The sequence below is a fragment of the Branchiostoma lanceolatum genome, chromosome 3 (assembly GCF_035083965.1).
Source record: "Branchiostoma lanceolatum isolate klBraLanc5 chromosome 3, klBraLanc5.hap2, whole genome shotgun sequence".
NCBI classification, from domain to species: domain Eukaryota; kingdom Metazoa; phylum Chordata; class Leptocardii; order Amphioxiformes; family Branchiostomatidae; genus Branchiostoma; species Branchiostoma lanceolatum.
The window spans coordinates 7986834-8003804 of record NC_089724.1 but is presented as its reverse complement, the minus strand read 5'-3'; the positions used below and the strand labels follow the sequence as shown (position 1 = coordinate 8003804).

The following is a 16971-nucleotide window of genomic DNA, read 5'->3' as shown; positions in this document are numbered from 1 at the left end:
TTCATCGGACCTAAAATCCCATTTAAAATCAACAAAAAGATTGTATTGCTAATTTATTTACTTTTTTTGTGCAGAGTTATGGCTTATTTATCTTATTCAATGGCTCAGTATTCAGTGAATCCGTGTCTACAAATAGTGTGCTTTAACTGTCAGCCTATCAAAGGAACGCCAGCTGAGGAGAGACTTTCCAGTGCTTCAGGTGTTTCTCAAGACTGTATTGTCTCGTTTTCTTCCTTCTGAAGAAGCAAACTGTGTTTAAGGACGATGACAGGCTGTCTGGAGAAGGACTTTGTCTTCCAGTTTAAGAACGGAAGCCAGAAGTCTTGCCTGACGGTTCCCCTGCGTCTGCCGCTGGAGTGTTCCGCGCGGGACCTGAGGGGTAGACTGGTGGCCGCACACAACCTGCCGTGTTATGTGGAGGACGGTAACGTTACTTCAACTTCAACTTCAACTTCAACTTAGACTACCCCCAGATAACCCCGCGAGGGGCAAAGTAGGGGGGGAGGAGGTCCCAGGCTAAGGCGGGCAGGCCTCCAGCCTGGCGCGGAAAGACTCAACGGTGGGAGCCGTAACAACCGCGCCAGGCAGGGCGTTCCACTCGGGTATGGTGCGGGGGAAGTATGAATATTTGTAAGAGTCTGTTCGGGCGTAAAGTGGTTGAAATTTGAGCGTGTGGCTTCCCCGGGTGCGCCCCTGGGTTGGTTTCAGTAGACTATCTGTATTAATGTTGATATGGTTATTAACTAGCTTATAGAAAAAGGTGAGGCGGGCGTTCCTCCTCCTTTCAGAGAGAAGGGTCCACTGCAGGTCATTGAGCATTTGTGTCACGCTGCTAGTCTGCCGGTAGTCATTCAGAGTCACTCGGGCGGCCCTGCGCTGGACGGCCTCCACCGCCTGTATCCCTTTGGTGGTGTACGGGTCCCAGACGGTGGCACTATATTCCAAGTGGGGCCGCACCAGCGCTTTGTAACAAGTGGCCTTGACCCTAGATGGACAATGGGTCAAATTGCGCCGAATGACCCCTAGTACCCTGCCGGCTTTGCTAGTGGCGTAGTTGATATGGGTGTCCCACCGCAGATCGTCGGACAGTTGTACTCCAAGATAGGGGTGGGACTTGACACCGGTGAGGGCTTCTCCACTTAGGGAGTACTGGGTTAGGACGGGGTGCTTTTTACGGGTGATATGGAGGATGTGGCATTTAGAGGGATTGAACGACATAAGCCAACGATTTTGCCAATCTGTTAACGCATCAAGATCAGACTGTAGACCTTGTGCGTCAGAAGGCGTGCTGATAGTTCGATAAATCAAGCAATCGTCGGCAAATAATCGAACGTGTGAATCTACGGAGCTGGGGAGGTCGTTAATATACAGTAGAAAGAGCAAAGGGCCTAACACTGTACCCTGAGGGACTCCAGAGGTGACCCTGACAGCTTTAGATGTTCCGCCGTCAAAGACAACCCTCTGGGTTCTCTCTGTTAGGAAGGCCCTAAACCAAGACTGAAGAAGGTCAGAAATGCCATAGTGCTCGAGCTTGCTTAGCAGCCGCTCGTGGGGCACGGTGTCGAATGCCTTGCTAAAGTCAAGCACCGCGACATCGACCTGTTTGTTATGGTCAAGATTGTTGGCCAAGTCTTGGAGGGTGAGTACCAGCTGGCTCTCACAGGACAGACCCTTCCTGAAACCGTGCTGCGCCGGGGACAGAACGCCATGAGTGTCAAGATGTTTCATCATGTGGCTGTGCACGATGTGTTCGAGCACTTTGCCACAGACCGATGTCAAAGACACCGGCCTATAGTTGGAAGGCATTGTTCTGTCACCCTTTTTGAAGATTGGAGCGATGTTAGCTGTTCTCCAATCCTCAGGTACGTCTCCCGTAGATATTGATTGGGAGAATATTGTCTGTAGTATTGGCGCAATTTGCTCGGCAACAGTTTTCAGGAGGCGAGGTGGTATTCCGTCTGGTCCTGTGGACTTGCTGGGATTAAGGCTAGAGAGCTGTTTGGCTACCCCCTCCACTGAGATGTTAAGGGAGGGGATAGTTGGAACTACGGATTCGCCAAGGGTAGGAACGGTAGATTTGTCCTCCCTGGTAAACACTGACTCAAACTGGGCTCCCAGTGCATCAGCCTTTTCCTGGGGGTCAGATGTTAGCACCCCCTAGTGTCTTATGGCCGATGCACCAGTAGAGTCCTGTCTGAGAGATTTGACATAGCTCCAAAAGGCCTTGGGATTATCCTCAATGTTTGTCTCAAGGTAGTTGGAAACATAATCCCTATGGGCCTTCCTAACTCTCTGCTTAACTCCCTTCCTACACCTCTTGAACTTTGCCCAGGCTTCATGGGAGTTGGATCTCCTAGCCTTGGAAAAAAGTTCAGACCGCTTACGAAATGCTTTGCGAATCTGGGGTGTTATCCAAGGTTTGCTAGATTGTGGCCTCACTCGTTTCCTGGGAACATGCTTATTGGCAGCACCACTAACGGCTGCCTTAAACAGCTCCCAGTTTTCTGAGGCAGTATTATGCTGTGCTTGGTCTGCGAACTCACGACTGTATGTTACCATATCCTGCTGGAGTGCATCAATGTTGGCTTTCCTCCACAGGTATATGAGTCGATCTTTCGTGTTTGATGTTTGGGGCTTTACTTGAACGTCAATCAGCGGGATGTCATGATCGCTGAGACCTGGCAAGATTTTGACTCTCTCCACTAAGGTGGAATTTGTGGTGAGAAACAGATCCAGGGTGTTCGAAGTTTGCCCTACAGTGTGAGTTGGTTCGCAGACCATTTGTTCCAGACCGCAGTCATTGGCAAGGCTGATGTACTTGCTTGTGAGACTGGATGGGTTAGGAGCAATGGTATTTGCTTCGGGGTTCCAGGTCGCATCTGGCAAGTTGAAGTCCCCTGCTAGCCAGATGTGGGCATTGTTGTTATTTGCCCGCATTTGCAGCACTGATCTTTCTAGTGCTGCAAAGTCATCCTGACCAGCAGTGGGGGGGGGGCGATAGTAGGCCCCGATGTAAATGGACTTACTGTTAGCCAGCTGGACCTGGACCCACGTTAACTCGCAGGGACATTAATATTCCAGTTCAGGGTGGTGGGTTGCAATGATGTTGTTCTTTACAGCAACAAGCACACCCCCTCCCCGGCCAGCTCGGTCTCTCCTGAACACATTGAACGTGTCCGGAAAGACTTCACTGCTGCCCACTGACGAGTCCAACCATGTCTCAGTGCCAACAACAATGTCTGGTTGCACAGCTTCGCAAAATGCATGCAGTTCAGGTATCTTGTTGCGAATGGATCTAAAGTTAACAACACAGGTCCTGACTGGTTTGGTGTGTGTGCGGTCACGAGGTGGTTGGGTAACGTTGTGACTAATAGGCGAAGAGGTAGCGATAGGGGAGCCTATAGATCTTGCTGGACTGGAACAGGTGCTGGTGTCGAAAGAGGAAAAACAATTAGAAGTTTCAAAGACTGTAGAGTTGAAAAGACTGGAGCTGAAGTTGGGTAGGCCGCAAGAGCAGCAAATCCAGGACACATTAGGGTTATTGATGGTATTGTAGACCGGTGTTGACATACCCATGCAGTCAGTATGGTACCAGACATCGCATGAGTCGCAACAGATGGCTTGCCGGCCACTGACCGTTTCCCACCCGACAGCTTGATGGCATACGCCGCAGGGGTACTTCGGCGCCCTGGGTCCTGGATTCAACTCCACATCTCCAGACAGAAGTATTATGAGGGTGATACAAAAAAGGGTGAGTTTAGGTCTGCGGTGGGGTGCCAGTTTATCCTTAGAGTTTATAAAAATAGAAACTAGTGCAAGCTTGGAGGGGTGAATAGCATGTCTGTTGTCCAGCAAGGTGGTTAATGGGAGAGGACTGTTCATGGTCTTGTTAAGGGTGTGAGATGTACCTTCATGCCTTGGAGTGAAGGGGGAGGGATGGTGTTCCGGATTTACAATTAACAAAGTGAAGTGGATGGTAAGTAAAATGGCGCCCAGCAGAAATGGTGTATGGAACATGCCCATATGACCTGCAGGGTTTCTCTCCTACTCGGGAAGGAGGAGCGCCACGCTGCTGGGGGAGAATTACATGATAAATAAATGGATACAGTAATAAATGGTGTACTATAAGAGTGTAAAAATGGAGCGGTCTCACCGGTAAAGATGGTACTGCGGCGTCAGACGCAATCCGGGTGTGGGAAGGGGGGCACGGTAATAAGACTAAGCTAAAAAGGGGCTAAAATACACAGCCCAAGGGTGACCAGGGGACTTAAAAAACTAGTAATATATATATGGATGTGTGTTGATGAGACTGACTGTGAAAAGAAAGTTGGATGGATGAAAAAGAACTAAAAAAAAGCCTAAAGAGTGGAGCTACAGAGAAGCCCGACCCGCCCGCCTGGGGTGACCTCTGACCGTTACGTTATATACTTAACAACTGTGTTTGTGTGGAGGACGGTAACGATACGTTATATACTTAACACCTGTGGTTGCGTGTGCTTGTGTAAAGCCTGAGGCTATTGACAGGATCTTCCTGTCAACAGTACAATATAATTTTTCCACTGTTGACAGGATAATTAGTTTGGCTGTTCTGGACACACAGGATCATCCTGTCAACAGTGCAAATTTTTTCTACAGTTGGCAGGATCATCCTGTCAATAGCCACTTGCTTGTGTAAAATATTGCTGCGGGTTAACTGTTAAGAGTTAAGAATTCGTAACAGACTTACCAATTTCACTACATACTTGCCATGAAAATATGATACCCTTGTGGTACAGGTGGTAATTGATAATGATAGATAAAAGATTAAGGCTTATTGGCAGGATGTTCCTGTCAATAAGACTTTTTTGCACTATCTACAGGATGGTCTGTTAATAAGAATTTTGTACAATATTGACCGTACGCTCCGGTCAACAAGAAATAAAGAAATATTTTCACTATTGACAGGATAAGAATTTTTTATACTGACAGGGTGTTCCTGTCAATAAGATTTTTCTTGCACTATTGACTGGAGCTTAAGCAAAACTGTATCTTCAACTTATAAGAACCATGTCTCTTGTTTCTAGAGCTCCTTCATCAGTTGGAAGAGTTCATCGCAGTGGAGACTTCCAAGCTACAGGATGAGAATGCTGAAAACTCCCTCAAAGCCTTGGAGACTGGGGGGAAGTCAGCTGAGGACAAAGCAGAAATCTGGGCTCAGGCATTTGCCAGGGTAAGTTCATGAAGACCTTATTACATGTACTTTGTATTCCTCCTCCAATAATGAGGAAAAATAGTCAGAGATTGCAGACTTCTATTCCTGTGCATCCAGGTGCATAATTCCACCACTCTGAAAAAATACATCCAAACAGATCTCCAACCCAACGTTCCCTAGTATAATGCACTCATGCTCCTGCATATCTAAACTGTGCACACCTGGGGGTGCTGTACTAGAGATCTCTCAAACCCACTGTTTTTCAAAGTGGCGGATTTATGTAACCCGGCGAATTGATATGAATGGAGGTTATGTCAGAAACATACGGCCACAAAGGGGAAAATAATATTTCACTCTCTTGAACTTAAGATGCCCTTCCTTGACCCAAGCCTCTGCAGCTAAACTATATTGGTCTCATACCTCTGTATGGACAGAGGTGTGAGACCAATACAGCCTCTGCAAAATCAAACTGTATTGGTCTCACACCTCTGTATGGACAAACAGGTGTGAGACCAATATAGCCTCTGCAAAGCCAAACTGTGGGCCTCACGCCTCTGTTTCTCACTACAGGAGTGCACGAGATACAGTGACCCTGAGGCAGCGAACAAGGACCACCAGTTCGCCATGACGTACCACGCCCTGATCCACTCCTCAGCCCTGGAGACGCTGCTGAACCTGGAGCACACCTACGCCGTCGCTAACGGGGATGTCATCAACCACAGGGAGAACGCCAGGAAAAACCTGGAAGACAAGTGGGTTCAGAATCATGTCATCGTATTGTGGTGTGCTAATGCCATATCATGATAATTTGACTGGATTTAGGTAGCCTCCTTCGCAGACCTCTTGAAGTGGCAGCATTTACTTTTTTTTTTGGGGGGGGGGGGCGCTGATATGTGATTTTGTACACAGGCCAAGGTCCTTTAATGCTGACTTAAGGAATTTTACCGCCGATGGAGTTATGTCGCCCAGGGAGAATCGCCTCTCCACCTCTCTCGGTGACATAACTCCATCGGTGGCAATACTCCTTAATCCAGCATCAGAGAACCTTGGCCCGTGTAAAAAATTGCATATCAGTGCTCCCCCAAAAAAATTAACGCCACCGCTAGAAGAAGTCTGCACAGCAGGCTAGGATTTAGGGGTTGTGAAAGTGGGAATAGATATAAGACATCTTTTGTGACCAAGTATTACAGGAAAAAGATGGTCTAACTCATCATTCTGAGGCTAGTACAGTACGTTGCATGTTGCCTGAGTTAATTGATCTCCCCCTCTGCAGGCAGCACCAGGAGATGGAGTCAGCCATGCAGGGCCTCGGGGTCACCCACACAGATGAACAGGTCAACACACTCGCACAGAAACACTTTGACAGCACACAGGTAAATTTTGTTTAAAATGATTGTGTGCTTAAATGTTTCAATGTGTGGCATTCTCATTTAAGATGACAGTATGCTGTCATAGTTGTGAGAAAGCAAAATTTGCAGTACAAAGTAAAGTGAAGTGAATTTTTATGCTGATTATACCTACATCTTTGAATGCAATGGGTAGAAAATGCACCAAAAGCCTGTTGTTGTCCTTGAGTAGTATAGGCTAGAGTCAGGGTAGATAAAGTCTCTGACTCAGCATGAAAAGGGATCTTTAACCACAAATATTTTCTTGTCCAGAAACTGGAGGTTCAGTGGGACCACGAGGTGTGTAACCTACAGACGACCCAGCGTGATGAGTACAGGGAGTGGGTGAGGCAGGTACACCAGGACATGGAGCACAGCAACGGCAACAGGACAACCATGTACGCATCCTGTATCTCTATATCTACTGTAAATGCAGAAATGTTCGCGGTGGTTTTATGTTTGCGTTTTTCGCGGCGACCGTTTCACCGCGAACTTAAAACTACCGCAAATATTCTTGTCCAATACTGTAGCAGATGTGACTAAAGCGCTGCCGTAAACTTAAAACCACCGCGAACACTCCATTTTTGCTTTTAGCGCGAAATGAAAACCATTTAAATGCATTTGCAATAACCAAGGAGGTTATAGGGCAGACATCAAAGTTGCATTGTGCATTGGAGGCCTCAAAATGGGAATACAATTATAGCACCATCTAAAATCCTTGAAATTCCTTCTTTTTCCTTGAAAATGTTGGCCCAATCTTGAGGGACATTTTTTTAAGGACAGATATAAGTTGTTGGGTCATGCGGATGGATACACACAAAATCTGGGGTGAAAGGTAGGGTTTGCTTACTACTGACTGACAGCTTTTCTCTGAGTTTTAGCTGAACAACCCTCTGTTTTCTCTTTGCATGGCTATCAAGTACCTTGTAACTTTCTAGTGGAGAAGAAGTTTTAAGATTGAAATTTGGGTTAGTACTTTTATGGAGCCTTGTTTCAGTGGGTTTTTTTTGACATGCTTTCCAATGGGCAACTCTAGCATAGTATAGTAGGTTTTCCAACCAAGTTTTTATTCATTCCTTGTTATGCTTGTTTCCCCACAGCCAGCGTATCCGTGCCATGTCAGATGCTGTAGACAAGGGTTCAGATGATAACAATGAGCCAGAGGAGCAGCCAAGGCTGGAGGAAAGCTTCACCATACATCTGGGTAAGGAGTATCACTCATCTGGATATTGACAGCTTAATGACTTGTACAGTTGCTAAGCGACGTTAATGATCTGAGTCCCAGCAAACAAGGATGGTCTGCTGTGATGGGTAATGTACCAGGAGGTGATGGACAGCTTTCCAAGTAACCCCAGGGAAAGTTGAGAAAGTATGGTTAGGAGGTGACTCAGAGAATGGTCATCTCGGGGGAGGCATGCCCCCAGATGAGGGGCGGAGTATTTAGCTGGAGAGCAGAGGGTCAAAGCTGCACCACTCCAGTCAGATCAAGCTACCAGTGTGGTAGAGAGTTCAGAGAAAGTCTGCTTTGCTGCAGGGTTCAGCAAATTCTGTTTTTTGTGTCTCTACAATTCTTATTAATTAGGGGTAAGTGAAGCTGGGCGAACGATGATTAAATTAGACAAAACAACAGACCGACCTTGTGGTAGGCTTCATCACGTCTAGATATTAGTTGCATTGTAAATGAGTCACTTTTCAGCATTTTTTCAACAAGTTAGGCCATGTTGATTTGACTATTTGGGTGAAATCCTCTGGAGACCCCAAAACTGATGTGAGCGTGCAATAAAAAAAAAATTGTAAAAGAAAATAGTTACCTCCATTATGAAATCTACGTGGTCAGGGGAAATTAACAAAACTTGGTGTTAAGATAATATAGATTCTTCAATTTTGTTCCGTCACCTCTTCTTCTTTGACTTTGGCATTAGTCTTCATTTTCCGAAATATTTTTTTGCAACTTACAGCATATACTTTCTCATTTTGCAGCTGCTTTGTATGCTTTACAGTAAGGCCGCTATCTCATCAAAACGGACAAATATTGATGCGCGGGCGGATGTCATCCTTGTAATTAAATCACTATGGCCTTACTTTTCAACAAGGAATCTTACTTGCTGAACACACTGTTTCTTTTTACCAGGAGCCCAAATGAAGACCATGCACAACATCCGGCTGATGCGGGCCCATCCGCTGGACTTGTGTCGACACAAACCTAACAAAATTGGGTGAGCCATCTTTACACTTAGTTACATGTATATCAAGGGGTAGTAAATCTTGTTGTAGCAAAGTTACCCCTGGACAGCACGTTTGCAGAACTTAGAGTTTAAGGTGCTGTTTGCTTATTTAAGGTTAATATCTCGTATATAACCAATACAGTTCATATAGTTGTGTCCAAAGATATATGCAACATCCGTAAATCTGATGCAACGTTGACCAAAGATGATGAAAGAGACTGGGCAGCTATAATAGTTTTAAAGGCTATATACCATATGCGCATTACGTTCTGACAATGTGCTCTCCTGCACTATGAGTATCCATGACAACATCTTTGCTTATTTGTAAAAAGACATGAAGATAGTGTCGTCTTATGATAAAAGCCAAGAATTTACTAAAGAAAGAGCAGATCTGCAGCTTTGCTTTCCCGTGTCCTGTACAGCGGTACCAAACCCCAGCGCCTGCAGACTGCCCTGTCCCTGTACTCCAACACCCTGTGTGGTCTGGTGCTGCTGGTGGACAACAGAGTCAATGCCTACACTGGCATCAAGAGAGGTAATAGTACAGAAAATATCATCATAAGCCTGTAGCCGATGGCTAATTCATTAAAACAGAATGATGATGTTGAGACATGACATTGTTTTCTAAATAAATTAACAGAATTTTCATAGCAAAAGAATTTGATTATTGTCTTTTACCGAAAATAAGATAGCTCGTAGAACCCCCTCCAATCTTAGTAACTTTAAGTTAGTACTTTCTATCAAGAATACAAATTAAGTATGGTCAGCTTCAAGAAGCTGTGTAATATATACATTTACCTCATCCACCACCTGCCCCAGAATCAGCACAATGATGATCTGTAGTTACTGTACTAACTCAATCCTAGAATACAAGGTTTAGCAGTATCTTCTGTCTCCAATTTTTTGCTCAGTTTAAGTTTAGATTATAGTCTTTTTAGACTGATTGACAGAGAGAGGGAGAGGCTGTCTCTGTGTGACATTCCACAACATTTAGGTACAACAGTCACTTTGTCTTCCCTTGGTCCCCAGATTTCTCCTCGGCTTGTCAGCAGTCCACAGACTTCCACTTCCCAGCCCTGCAGGACCAGTTCAGCAGTATCCAGGAGGACCTGGTGAGGGCTAACAGCTGCAGGATGGCACGGCAGGCTGCCAGGGAGGAGGAAGGTACTGTCCTACATGTAGAGGGGTGGGGAGGGGGGCGGCATACTGTATAAATGCCTTAAGTTTGTGTGGTTTTAATTTCGCGGTAGGGAGAAAATGGAGTGTTTGCGGTGGTTTTAAGTACGCATTTGAAATAATAGTAGCACTACATGATATGTACAGTTAGTCACATAATGGGAACACCAGTGGCTTTACGGACAGCAATTCAGAAACCAAGATAGCCAAGTGCATGGCCTCATACCTACTCAGCAATGGTGCGCTATAAACGTCCTGATCATGAATTTCTTTCATGCAGTATTCATAGATAAATCAGAATACTGTAGTTCAGTACTGCACGTTGCCTCATAATACTGTACTATATACTGCACAGTACGTAGTGCTTAGACAATGGGTTGCCAATTGGAGGGACAAAACTTTTTGTGGTGGTTTTAAGTTCACAGTGAACAGTTCATTGTGAAATGCACGAACATTAAACCACCACGAACATTTCTGCATTTACAGTAGTTGTCTCTACAAAAGCTTCCAGGGCAGAGAGGCTTTGACATCCCAAAGAACACCTTAGTATATCATCAGGGAATGGGTTGATTTTTTCAGGAAAATTTGGTATTGTTACTGTTGGTATAGGTTCTGTAGATTGTGGATAACAGAAAGTTATTTCTTCCAACAGAAGAGAATGGCAGCAATGGCAGTGCAGACAGTGAGAAGTCCAAGAGCAAGTCATTCTCAGATCTCAACAGGTTACAGGCAGGTAAGGTCTTCATCCTTTACATGACTCAATCATTTACTTTTTAATCTGTCTACTTATCATCTGAACACTAGACTGGTACAAATATAGAAGTACAGCACTGTTGGCTGCATCCAAAATATTACTATGTAGATTATAAAGTTCTATCCGTGACTAGTTTGATCAGGTTGGTAACAGATGCGACACCTACGTAGTTGTGCTTATTGCAGAACCAGTCAGAATTGCCCTGAGGAAGGTGACAGACGGTTACCGAAAAGATAAATCAGTCTTGAATTAAAAAATTGGATTTGTGCAAAGAAATTTTTTATCCTATAAAGTTCTATTTAAAGTTCTAAAGAACCCATTGTTCCCTGTGTTGACATCGCGAAATGTCCCGGTTCAAAGTTCTATGTCTAACAATTTTGAGAAACTGATGAAGTGATGAAGGATGAAGTGAACTGAATTGAATTGAACTAAACTTACAATTTTATGTCATTCATTTTATGTTGCTCCAGGGGATTTTTACATCACCAGGCATTCCAACCTAGCTGAGGTGCACGTAGTGTTCCACTTGGTGGCGGACGACTCCTTACGGTCCACCAACATTAACGCTCGTAACCCGACCATCCTGGGTCTGCGCAGCATCCTCAAGGTCGCGTGTCGACACGACATACTGACCTTGACCGTTCCCCTTCTACTGGTGCATGAGATGGGAGAGGTACTTAAACAGTAACTGTAATTCACTTTATCTTCACGGTAGCAAATTTTCACGGTGTATGGAAAATGGACATTTTCACTGAATTTTAACTTCACGAAACGTTAACGGATGTGTGAAGGAATCATAAATAATTACAACAGGTTTTTCATTGTGATGATACGTTCACGGTGCAGAGGTGACAGTTAAAATAGTGAACATAAATTTACAGTGAAAGAAACAAGAATTACAGTATGTATTTTAGCCTTAGCTGTGCAAGAAATATTACTGTAAATATTTCAATTTCTGAAATATGTGTTCAGTTGTTGTTTCTGCACGATGTATTTTTAATCTGTGTGATGAAGAGAATGTGGAATCTCACTTTTCTTGGGTTCATATTTACAGGAGATGACAGTGCAGTGGTGTTTGAAAAGAGCTGAGCTCATCTTCAAGTGTATCAAAGGTACTTCATGGTCAAATACATTTAACAGTTTTTGTGGATTTGTCTTTCAATAATCAAGATTTTAATGTATTCACTTGACAATCCTGTACAGAAAACTTTTGACAATGCAATACAAAAATACATTATTATCATATAGTGTTTAGCTATAAATTTCTATTTTATGATTTGGTAGTAACCAGAAATTTGTGTGTGCTGTAAGAATGTATATTTCCACATGAACCTGTTGTATTTCCAGGGTTTATGATGGAGATGGCATCTTGGGGAGGCACAGAGTCCAGAACTATACAGTTCATGGTACCTGAGGTCAGTGTGTTGGTTTCATTGAAGCACAACCACAATACTTTTATGCGTGAGTCACGACACAGCCTGTGTCGCATGTGTATTGCACTGTTGCAATTCTAATAAAATCAAATAAAAAAATCAAATTTATCAGAGTTCTGCTTTTTGTGATATGATGGTGTTTTTCAACATAAAATATAAGTACAAAGTAAAGTTGCTTGCTTGTTCTGTGTTTTAGATTTTTCTTAACTTGCCATGTTTTGTGAAGGACATACATGTACTTAATAATTATATATACTTGTTCTGATCATGTTATCTGCAGGGTATTTCAGATGAGATGTTTCACCAGTTCAGCAACATGCTGCCTCAAATCTTCCGCGTATCTACACCCTTGGATCTCAGCAAAGCAAAATGAAGACGTCTTATAAGAAATTCTTCAGTCAAGCCCACAAACTTGCCAATTAAATAATAATGGTATGACAGTCTCAATTGGCCAAATACTAGTACGTAACATGTATATATTACATATCAGCAACTTGTTCCATCAGTTTTGTGAACTGTGTTTTTAATGATATGGTGTACTTTTCCAGTAATTAGTGTGAAATTGAAAACTTATGCCAGGCAGATACAAAGTGTTGAACTTGAAGGTAACAAATGCAATGTCCAGGAATGTGCTTTATGATAAATTGAGAGAATTGGAAGAATTTAATTCTTTGACAATATCTGAAATTGATGACAGATAACTGTTCAAAACGTTTTGGATGAAAAAGATATCAATTTGTTGTATAATATGCAATATTCTAATTCTGAATTGTTTAAATTGTGCGAAAACAAGGCCATATATTAGTATTGAGTCATCTCTGGTGCAATGACAGTGTGCAATTCATGTAGTTCTGTTGATATCTGCAAGGGGGCAGTACTGCAACATGTGTCCAGATGTGCAAAAGATATGTACCTGTACTGTGTACCTGTACAATGTAACATTAGACAGCAACTTGTCCAATGATATCTGAATATCAAACAGACATTGGAACTGAGCACTTTGTATTATTATTTTATTTACAGTTGTTCTCACCATTATCATTTTCAGAACAATGTGAGAGCTATGATATTGGCAACAAAAGTGTGCGAAATAACGCTTTTAGTACTTTCACATAATGGAAGACAAAAAAAAACACACAAATGTACTGCTGAATACTGCAGTATTACATGTATATATACACACCGATTCCATTTGACGTCATAAGATGCAATGGAATGATCTCAAACACAACATGACTTCAAAATCGTCCTGTTTCCTGTGAAATAATCTCAAGCCATTTCTCAGTAATAAAATCATGATTATGATAATTGTGCCACCATTGCAGCCATAGTATTCTTTGTTCTTAAAATCTGCTGATGCTTAACCCAATATTAAAATGGGTCTTATTTTCTTAAGTGACACAGAAGACACTTAAGTGACTTATACTGCTACATTGTACATAAAGATGAGGTAATCATTCCCAGTATAGGCTCAGGTATGCCACCCGGTTCTTGTGTTTCCTGAACTCCTTGTCACTTAGCAGCTGCAAAACAAAGGAAAGAGTCACTTAGCAACTATCTCAGATAATGTATTTACCAGTGGTGGTATTGTTCAAAGGTTTAACCTTTAGCACACTGAGGTAGCCATTTGGCACCCAATTCCCTATTGGTTACAGAGTTAGGCAGCAGGGAGAAGGTTAAGATAGCAGTGATGAACAGATACTATAGATGGCAACAGGTAGTTGTGACTTGAGCCAGACTCTAAGGTGACTGTATTGATGTAGCAAAATAAATTAGATGTTACAGTGTGGCTAGGGGAAAGATGGAACTCTCATAAGAGAGGTGTAAAAAATGCTAATGCAATACATATGTATTTTTGGACAAAAATACATATGTATTGCATTAGCATTTTGTCAAGTGTAATTTTTACTTGTCACACTACACTTTTACAGCAAAATAAGGGAATAACATCACAGGACAAGAGAAAATGTGCAGAGAAAATGGAAAGTAGAGTGACATACCTCTGTTTTGAGTGTTCTTTTCTCTGGTGTTGGCTGGATGGGATGGATAGGTGCACCAAACTGGCTAGGCCACGACACTTGGCGATTTCTCTTGATATCATGCTCATAGGTCCCAGGCCTGAGAAAAAACAGTGTTGACAATATTAGTAAACCAGCTGGAACTGTAAGCATAAATCATAAACTCAAGGTATGCAATAAATGACTCCTGAGGACCATTTGGGATATGGGATTTGGGATATTGCTAAGTTGTCAAACATTTATTCTTGTTATATAAACATTCGTACTGAATTTTATTTCATTCTTGTCTTATATCTTATAGGGACCCAGAATAATCACCACTTACTGTAAATGCAGAAATGTTTGCGGGGCTTTGATTTTGCAGTAGGGAGAAAATGGAGTGTTCGATGATGTTTTGCGATACAATCACTCATTGGAACAGCGCTTCGCAGTGATTTTAAGTTTGTGGTAAAGAGTTCACTGCAAAAAACGCAAACATAAAACCATTGCAAAAATTTCTGAATTTACAGTATTCTTGTGCAAAAAAAAGGATGTTGCATTTTATTCTACTCTTATATTTTATAGGGACCCAGAGTTAAGTCACAATCACCACTTAATCCATAGCACAATGCAAAGATTATAAATCTTAGTTATCTTACCCTGGATTAATGAGTGGATCTAGCTTGATCTCCCTGAACCTGTTGGCCCCAACCTCAAATGGCTTAAAGGCAGGTTCGAAGCTCCTGAGTTCTGTCCAGGTGGTCTGGTAGGCCACAGGACTGGGTGTGACAAGCTGGAGGGGAAAACAAGATTGTGTTATTGATATCAATACTTCAATGCACACTCCTGCATCTGAATCTAGAAAGCCGGTATAACTGCCCTTCGGCGTATCACACCAGCTTTGCAGGCACTCAGCACGGTAGCAGCTGGTTATATCACAGTGAACATGAACTACCACCTGTCACACCTAACCTTTGCAAATCTAACTGTAGATGCTGTTTAAAGCAATCTAATGAGGATGCTTCTACAGTACTTGGTGGATACAAATTCCACTCTACGATAATATAACTCTTTCTTTGCATGCTCCCATGCACACTCACAAGACATCAAAACTCTAGATAAAGCTAGTCTGTATAACGCAAACTTCCGCAGTCCAGGGCTTTCATGGCTGACCGGTTACGGGTGGCCGCTGTAAGTGCGATTAAATCAGACTATGATAAAGCTACCTACATCGAAAAATTCGTTCTAACAAATTTGTAGCAAACTTCTTTATGTATTTTTTGTGAACTTACCGTGTGAACTTTCCTGAACCTTGGGTCTGTGCGTGCGCCCAGGGAGTACCCTTTCTTGGTACAGATGGGATATTTTTCAATGTTGTACACCATGTTGCTGACCTGGTTGTGAAATGAAAACAACAGAGAATCGAGTTACACAACTACATATGTGTATACTTTAACACAATACTTTAACACATCTCAAAAAATGGTAATGTAATGAAATTAAATCATACTGATCTAAAATAGAACACAAAAGAATTGCACAATGAGGAGGTGTTTATAGGCAACCTTATGAAAAACAAGGCCAGTTCAAACTGCCCAGAAAGTTGAAATATTCAAATTTTGCTATTATTGACACTAAATATGTCAACAGCATAGCTATTGAGAAGAAAAGTTCTTATTGACAGGAACTTTTGTCAACAGTGCAAAAAACATGCCTAAGGCTATGGTCAGGACAATCCTGTCAGCAGTAGAAAAATTTGCACTGTTGACAGGATGATGCAAATTTTTCTACTGCTGACAGGATTGTCCTGTCAATAGTCACTTCCAAAGAGCCTGTCAATAGTGAAAAAAATCTGTCCCTATGTCAACCTGATACGATACACAAAAGAGCAAACAATTTCAGCATCTTGGCACTTACCTCTTCATTATCATAACAACCTGGTCCTCTATGTGGCGCTCCCCTGAGTGGGGAAAGTTCATTGCCAAACCGTGTGGGAGCACAGTTGATGGGGAACAGTTTCCTGTCCAAGGTGGTGCCGAAGGAGATCTCCATCTTTTGGGCCGATGCTGTAAAGTGGCAAAAACATTCGTGAAAAACAAAGAAAGTGGCAGGAAGTTATAATCCTGTCAGCAGTACAATATTTTCTACTGCTGACAGGATGACCCTGTCAACAGTGCAAATTTTTCTACTGCTGACAGGATCATCTGCCCTGACGGGGAAACTGCATGACGGGGAAACGACCTGACACCGCAGGGAGTAGCGCCCCTGCCCCTTGAGGAGCTAAAGCCAAAACATGTCAAAACAAAACACAGCGACCACCCTCCACAAGTACCCCTACCCCCACCGTGCCAGAGTCTACAACTTAATGAAGTTGCGCACGAAACAAGAAGAAGAGAAGAAGACAAAGCTATTTTTTCTACTGTTGACGGGATCATCCTTTCAATAGTCACTTGAATATACATCGCGTTGCCCCTCCCAGAAAAAGCCTTGCTACCCGATTTGATAAAACATCGCTTAATTCCCATAAATCTACAATGGGAACTTCGAATGACTACGTCTGTATGTGTAGTTGTGATACATTTACGGATTTCTAGCCTATTTCTGGTCAACAAATACCGCTAAAATCTACGAAATTGAGTCAAAAGAGAGGAGCTAAGAAAAAGCAAACCCACCTTCCGCCATCTTTGCTTTGTTGTTGTCGCCGGTTGCTGAGGAAACATCGTTTTGCGGTACTGTCGTACAATCTCAGTAGCGTGCCCGGCTAATGTCGTAAAATCGGAAAGTTCACCACAACGTGTTATAACCGTTTT

The 16971-nt window shown here is 42.8% G+C and overlaps 2 protein-coding genes across 3 annotated transcripts; one reads left to right on the top strand and one right to left on the bottom strand.

Moving 5' to 3' along the window:
• Positions 1–137: 137 nt before the first annotated feature.
• Positions 138–13472, top strand: LOC136429981 (FERRY endosomal RAB5 effector complex subunit 3-like). 2 transcript variants are annotated; one of them, XM_066420176.1, is made up of 14 exons: positions 138–424; positions 5064–5209; positions 5762–5943; positions 6465–6564; positions 6850–6974; positions 7677–7780; positions 8708–8792; positions 9224–9336; positions 9831–9965; positions 10630–10710; positions 11202–11404; positions 11786–11843; positions 12079–12146; positions 12445–13472. In XM_066420176.1, the coding sequence occupies exons 1-14, from the start codon at positions 265–267 to the stop codon at positions 12535–12537; spliced, it is 1653 nt and encodes a 550-aa protein (XP_066276273.1). In that variant the 5' UTR covers positions 138–264; the 3' UTR covers positions 12538–13472. The 2 variants fall into 2 exon arrangements, with proteins under 2 accessions (XP_066276273.1, XP_066276274.1); XM_066420177.1 differs by lacking the exon at positions 138–424 and adding an exon at positions 4451–4455.
• Positions 13161–16965, bottom strand: LOC136429984 (ciliary microtubule-associated protein 3-like). The gene is made up of 6 exons (XM_066420181.1): positions 16834–16965; positions 16079–16227; positions 15454–15555; positions 14821–14954; positions 14165–14282; positions 13161–13687 (listed from the first exon to the last, which is right to left on the bottom strand). The coding sequence occupies exons 1-6, from the start codon at positions 16841–16843 to the stop codon at positions 13619–13621; spliced, it is 582 nt and encodes a 193-aa protein (XP_066276278.1). The 5' UTR covers positions 16844–16965; the 3' UTR covers positions 13161–13618.
• Positions 16966–16971: the final 6 nt, after the last annotated feature.

Bases quoted from the DNA above. Each gene is read 5' to 3' on its own strand.
- LOC136429984 (XM_066420181.1), bottom strand. The intron at 15,556-16,078 runs GTAAGTGCCAAG...TTTCACAACCAG, and splicing joins GTTGTTATGATAATGAAGAG to GTCAGCAACATGGTGTACAA. The intron at 14,283-14,820 runs GTAAGATAACTA...GTTTTTTCTCAG, and splicing joins GATCCACTCATTAATCCAGG to GCCTGGGACCTATGAGCATG.
- LOC136429981 (XM_066420176.1), top strand. From the start codon at position 265: ATGACAGGCTGTCTGGAGAAGGACTTTGTCTTCCAGTTTAAGAACGGA. The intron at 6,565-6,849 runs GTAAATTTTGTT...TTTCTTGTCCAG, and splicing joins AACACTTTGACAGCACACAG to AAACTGGAGGTTCAGTGGGA. The intron at 9,966-10,629 runs GTACTGTCCTAC...TTCTTCCAACAG, and splicing joins GGCTGCCAGGGAGGAGGAAG to AAGAGAATGGCAGCAATGGC.